Source organism: Lycium barbarum, chromosome 4 (genome assembly GCF_019175385.1).
Source record: "Lycium barbarum isolate Lr01 chromosome 4, ASM1917538v2, whole genome shotgun sequence".
NCBI lineage: Eukaryota > Viridiplantae > Streptophyta > Magnoliopsida > Solanales > Solanaceae > Lycium > Lycium barbarum.
In genome coordinates, this window is record NC_083340.1 from 14,096,935 (window position 1) to 14,103,932 (window position 6,998).

General features: G+C 32.5%; 1 protein-coding gene across 1 annotated transcript; it reads left to right on the plus strand.

Moving 5' to 3' along the window:
- The first annotated feature begins 2,930 nt into the window (after positions 1–2,930).
- LOC132638213 (abscisic acid receptor PYR1-like) lies at positions 2,931–4,051 on the plus strand. Its single transcript, XM_060355172.1, has one exon. The coding sequence runs from the start codon at positions 3,226–3,228 to the stop codon at positions 3,886–3,888; it is 663 nt and encodes a 220-aa protein (XP_060211155.1). The 5' UTR covers positions 2,931–3,225; the 3' UTR covers positions 3,889–4,051.
- Positions 4,052–6,998: the final 2,947 nt, after the last annotated feature.

Consider the following 6,998-nt stretch of genomic DNA (forward strand, 5'->3'; position numbering starts at 1 on the left):
GTATTTACACCAAATCAATGTAATTTACTATGGTTAAACGATTAATGAAGCCAGGGGCGAATTTAGGCATAAAAAATGGGTCATGTGAACACATGGTCACCCGACTAAACTCGGTATATTATGTATATAATTCTTAAAATATATCTAATATTAACCGAAGGAACACATGGTCAAACAAGACTGAGTGGAGCACTGATTAAGCGCAAGGTTTAATCCCTTAAGATCGTGGGATCGAACGCAACTAAATGCACTTCCTTTTATTTTTTCTAATTTTATTTAAAATGGTGAACCCATCCTCTTAAAATCCCGGATTCGCCTCTGAATAAAGCGAATATAAACATTAATTGATCATAGTTAAGTTATAGTTGTATATATGCAAGTCCATCGCATACATTCATTGGTTTGATGTAAACACCAGTGCAGACACTTTGTACTTTGAGGTAATTTTCAAACGTCTTCTCCAAAGAAAAAGGAAAACTAAAACAGAAATAATTAGATTATTGAGAATAAGGAAACTAAGGCCCCGTTTGTCCATAGATATCAAAAAACAAAAATCGCTTTTTTGGGAATTTTGGAGTTGGAGTTGTGTTTAGCCATAATTTTTTAAATTGTAGTTTTTGATGAAATGTAGTTGTAAAAAAGTGAAAAAAATTAATTTAAAAAAAAAATAAGTTTTTTTGAGTTTTTGGTATTCCGGAATACAACTTCAAATTGTATTCGGAATTCTCATGGCCAAACATTGATTCTGAAAAAAAGTGAAAAAAAATCGGAATAAAGTGAATAATTCTTATGGCCAAACAGGGGCTAAGATAATTAATACGATTGACTTATGGAAATATTAAATTAAATTGAATAAAAAAGAGAATGAATTTTGGGCTTGACTTGCAGGTGGCTGAGCTTGCAATCAACTTGGCTCGGACAGAGAAGCAGGAACCCACATGGCTTTTCATTATTCTTTTCTATTTTTTGTGACATTTCCCTACACTCCACAATTTTTTATTTTTAGTAGTACAACTCTGACTAGAGGTTAGCACATTAAAAATTAGACTAGATACTCCCTACGCAAGGTAAGCCTCCTCCTGTATACCTTTAATAGGAGTAGGGATTAATGTGAAATTTATGAGGTACAATAAGTATAATACTTTTGGGTTTTCAATTACTAGCAGATTTTATTTTGATCCTTAAAATATTAAACTACCAAATTTAATCTCCCATTAACAAAAATATGTGTTTTTGTCCTTTTCCATAGAAAACATGTTACCACTATATTTTTATAAAACTATATTAGCGGCCTCAAATAAACAACACATACTTAACATTATGCGTCATCAATTAGTGTAACATTTGATTATTCAATTAAGGGAAAAGGGGCAAATACACTCCTCAACTTTGCGATATAGAACATATATATTTTTTGTTAAAAAAGTGGTGCATATATATCCTCGCCGTTACACAAATGGTGCATATTTACCCTTTTGTTTACAGAATTTTATTTTCTGAATTGAAAAATGATTTGCCTTGTTTTTTTTTTAATTTAAAAATTGCTAAAATAAAATAAAAAAATGTGTTCATCTTCATGTTAATCCAATTGTAAATCTCCACCAAAATAACTCAAAATCTTCACCAAATTATCCCAAATTTCAGATATGAACTTTTCAAGACATTCCGGATCAACACCATTCCAAATGTAGCATGCTTGCGGAAATCCAAATTTGAACTTGAGCTAAGTAAAGCGGACCTTCATGCTCCGAGATGATGCGGGTTGTTGCTCTTGTTCTTGGCTATGACCCGTATTTGCAGACATTGCTTTCACACTGAAGGTTTGATTTTTAGGCCTGATTGGTGCTTTTATACACATCAAACCACCACCCAACACATTGCTACCACTGGGTATAATGGGAAACACGGTGGAATTTGTTGATACATGGATTAAAGCATTTCCAGCCATCATCTACTTTTTTATTTTGCTCCTTGTATGTTTCCAAGTTATGCACCTTTCTTGTTCCACGAAATAATTCGTTTTCCACAAGCGGACTTCATTTCGAAGGGGTGTTATTTTAAAAGATCGGAAATGTCTTGATAAGTTCATTTCTGAAATTTGAGATAATTTGGTAAAGGTTTTGGGTGATTTTGATTGAGATTTACAATTGGGTTAACATGAAGATGATGAACACTCTTTTGATTTTTTTTATTTTGGCAATTTTTGGATTAAAAAAACAAGGCAAATCATTTTTTAATTCAAAAAATACAATTATGTTAACAAAAGGGTAAATATGCACCATTTGTGTAACGGCAAAGATATATATGTATCATTTTTTTAACGATAGGTATATATGCTCTATTGCAAAGTTAAGGGGTATATTTGCCCCTTTTCCCTTCAATTAATATGGATAGAGGTTCCAGCAGAAGGATGAAATCAACCACTTAATTCAATGTGCTTAGTCAGTCAAGAATTAAACCAGAACTTACTGATAATTAAAGGACCACAATTGCTATTATTAGAATATATAAGTATACTAAATTATACTCTTCCGTCCACTTTTACTTGTCTATTATGTTAAAAATAGATGTCCACTTTACCTGTTCAGTTTGAAAAATCAAGTGTAATGTATCATTCAATACCTATTTCACCCTCATTATTAAGAACTATAAATATTTCCAATTCATTTTCATCATATAATAATTAGGGGTAATATAATAAAATTACCATCATATTTATTAATTCTTAAGAGTGTGCCAAGTCAAACATAAAAACAAGAGTACATAACAAATTATGTGGAGTATATGTGAAATATCCAATTTGCTCATCTTCAAAACTATTGAACACTAGTTACATTTTAATCCACCAATTAGATTTTATAACAAGGTTCAAGCCCCCTCATGTCGCAATGGTGTGGGGCCTCACAGGTTGTTACCCGTGGCCAACTCGAAGGGCTGAAGTTTAAACGTTGAGTTATGGCAGGACTGAGCAACATCCAATGGCAGGACTGAGCAACATCCAACAACAGCTCCACTCCTTCTGATTTGCTCTAATAATGTAAAAAACAGTATAAATAATCCATTCACTTAAGAAATAAATTGCATCTACAACAAATTTTCCCACTTTGCCCTTTTCTTTTCCCATTACCTCACCCATATAAACAAATAAAATCTCTCCCTTCCTATCTCTTTCTCTCGCTTTCTCCATCTCCATTTGTTCAATCTCTATCTCTCTCTATTTCTTCAATGGATAATAATAGACCTGAACCAGAATCCCAACCCGGCTCATCTACATCAACAATCACAAACCATCACTTAACAGTTCCAGCAGGTTTAACTCCCTCAGAATTCCAACAACTAACTTCATCCATCACTGAGTTCCATTCATACCAAGTCAACTCAGGCCAATGCTCTTCCCTACTTGCACAACGCATCCACGCGCCTCCACACACCGTTTGGAAAATCTTACGACGTTTCGACAAACCTCAAACATACAAACACTTCATCAAAAGCTGTTCTGTAAGTAAAGACTTTACTATATCCGTAGGGTCTACACGTGACGTCAGTGTTATATCTGGTTTACCGGCTGCAACAAGTACTGAAAGGCTAGATATATTGGATGATGACCGACACGTAACGGGGTTTAGTATTATTGGTGGGGAACATAGGTTGAGGAATTATAGGGCTGTTACGACAGTGCATGGATTGGAAAAGGAGGATGGAGAGATCTGGACCGTTGTTTTGGAATCGTACGTTGTTGATGTACCTGAAGGGAATACGGAAGAAGATACAAGGCTTTTTGCTGATACTGTTGTGAAATTGAATCTTCAGAAATTGGCTAATGTTACTGAAACTATGGCACGTGAAGGTGTTGCTAGTGGTGGTGGTGGTGGTGCAAGTCACAGGTGAATGATGTGAATAATCCTATACCACAAAAAAAAAAAAACTTTTTATTTTCTTTTATTTGTTTTATTCTGGATTTTTTTTTTCAATTGTTCTTTTTATTGCCTTTTGGGTTTATGTCTTGACAATGGATTAATGGAAAGAAAGGAATTTGGTGGATGGTTAAAAACGTCTCAGTTTTTTTTTTTTTTTTTTAATTTCAATTCTTGAGTTCCTTTTTCAAATGAAAATGGATACTGTAGTTGTTTTGTTTCTATATAATGCAGCTTATATTTACTATTTTATTTAAGTTATTTTGGGAAGTCTTGAATAATGGAAGAAAAAACAATAAGGGGAGGCATTAGGGGAGATTTGAACTTTAGATCACTTAGGTTTATAATGAAATTCTAATCGTGCGTATTAGTCTGTAACTTTAAATATCACTCCTTTTTTTCAACATATTATGTAGCATTTTCCTTGCGCCGAGGGTCTACCGGAAACAACCTTCCTACCTCTCAAGGTACGGGTAAGACCTGCGTATACTCTACCCTCCCAAGATCCCACTATGTGGGATTTCACTGGGTATGTTGTTGTTGTATTATGTAGCATTTTTTATGAATTTGTGTAATATTTCCAAGTGTGCATTACCCAAATCCAGAATAAATTGCATGAATTATAAGTGATATAGATCTCAAGAATTTTGAATAAAGTAAAGAGTGTGATGAATATGTTAGTTCCATGTAAAAATGGAAAGTGGGACCATTTTAGATTGCGTACAAAGGCTATTGCTGATTGTCAATTTCAGTATATTTCATGTGGCATATTTGTTTTAAGTTTCTCCTCTAGATTGGATCACTTTTCCATTTTTTTATTTTTTATTTTTTTCAGTTGGAGTTCTTTGTCCATTTGCATTCACCAATTATTTCCTCTTAGCGTGTGTTTGAAGTAACTCTCTTTGCTACTACTGTTATCAGCCAATCACTTTGTTAATATTGATACTCCATCCATCAAACATGAATAAGCTTTAGAGGTTTCTTATAAAAAGCACATGATATCAAGCTAGCTGGTTCAATCCAACAGCCGAGTCGGAATTTTCACTCGAAAGGGTACAAAAAATTATTTAATGATATATAATTTTAGTAGTATAATCAGGAATTGCACTAGTTCAGCTCGTTCGATCAGTGGCGAAATCAAAAATTGCACTAAGCGTGTTTAAAATTCTAATAGTATAATTTTCTATATACACTATATATATTTCCGATAAAAACGTTTACCTCGTCATCTTTTACTCTATGTGGATATGCCATTTGAGTTTAGGGTGTTAAATCTGTAATTCTTATGGTATATTTAGGTTTAATGTAAGGACTTTGGCTTTTGCACATATTCACGGACTCAGGGTAATATTTTTTTTCAGGAATATTTTTTGAAAAGGTTTTCTTAACGTTATCTGAAAAGCAATTTGTGTTTTGCTGACTGTTTCGGAATAAGAAAAGTCCTTACTATACTTTACTACTAGTTTGGATTCCAAAGAATTGAACACTATAATTTTCAAAATCCTTCACTTTGTAGAAACTATCTACCTACGTTATTTACACATTGTGTAACAAGTATTTTTTAAAGCAACTGACATGAGATTAGACTAGTACTTCTAACATAAGATAAAGATAATACCAGACCAGCACAAGATGGAAAAAAATAGAGAAGATTTGGAACATGATAATATGGAGGGAGAATTATAAAGGAAAATAGCATAAAGAAAAGGGTCAAACTAAATATTTGATAAGTTTGTTTATTGTAAAAGTATCCTTAATTCGAATTGGTTTGATTCTAAACACTCAAAAAGGTTTTTTTTTAAAATTTGTTTTACTTATCAGAAAAATAATTTTGTTATGTTACCAAATACGTATAATATGTTTACTTATTTGGAAAACTTGATTAGGAAAAGTTTTTGCGGCTAAATGTGAAAGATCTTTAATTAAACAACAACATAACGAAACTAATGGCCCAAAGGGGAAAGAGAATCAATAAAAATGTACCAAAAAGAGATGCCAAAAACAGATAGGAGAGAAGTTTTAGGACCCGTTTGGCCATGAGAAATTTTCACTTTTTTCCGGAAATTTTTGTCACTTTATTTGAAAATCAACGTTTGACCATGAAAATTTCAAATACAACTTGTTTGAAAACACCTAAAACTCTGTTTTCACTTTCAGTATATTCAAACAACCAAATATTCTTTGCAAAAACTATAATCAAACACAACTTCATCTTCAACTCTAACTTCAAAATTCCAATAAAGTGAAAAATATTTTATTTTCATGGTCAAACGCTACTAATAATAGTGCTCAGAATGGGTATTTTTGGAGCCTTGTCTTTTAGGAATAATATAGAAGTGAGAATGCCCTATTCCTTAATTCGTCAGATTGGGAAAAAATTGACAACATAGGCAGTTGAGTTCAAACTTTAAGGACAAAAATCACTCAACATCATTCACTGTCTTTTGTCTATCAACCTTACGGTGTACTTCATCCATTTGAATTCACGTGACTTAATTTGATTTGGCACAAAATTGAAGAAGATGATTTTTTTTAAAATTGTGATTTTAAACATGTTTTAGCATTTATGTAGTTATAAAAATTTTAAAACTTGTGAATTTAGGCATGTCATTACATTTGTGTAATTGAAAAATTTCTCATCAAAGATAAAATGAGAAATTTAAATTAAATTACTTTCAAATTTAGTAATGAATCATTCCTCTTTACACGGACTAACAAGAAAACAGTGTCATGAAAACAGGAATATATGGAGGGTTTGTTATGGATCAAGGGTTTCGCTAGAGGAGTTGAGACCCATCAAGGATAAAGAAAACTAAGAATTAAATAAGAAAAGAGGAAGAAAGTTTAGGGTTTGTAAAGGAAACTAAAAAAAAAATTGGGGCACTTTAAAAAATTTGGGGTTGATCAAATCGATTCCCATTTCCAGCAAGTTGTTTGTCTTACACTGATCTGAATTCTATATTCAGTAAAAGCTGATGAATTTACAGAAAAGGTCCTCTTTTGCCTCCTCTATTTTTATGGAAAGAGTCATTTAATAATGGGAATAATTATTAAAACTATACTCCATATGGGACCGTCCCCAAA

Excerpts from the sequence above, each read along its gene's own strand:
- LOC132638213 (XM_060355172.1), top strand. The coding sequence starts at position 3,226 with ATGGATAATAATAGACCTGAACCAGAATCCCAACCCGGCTCATCTACA.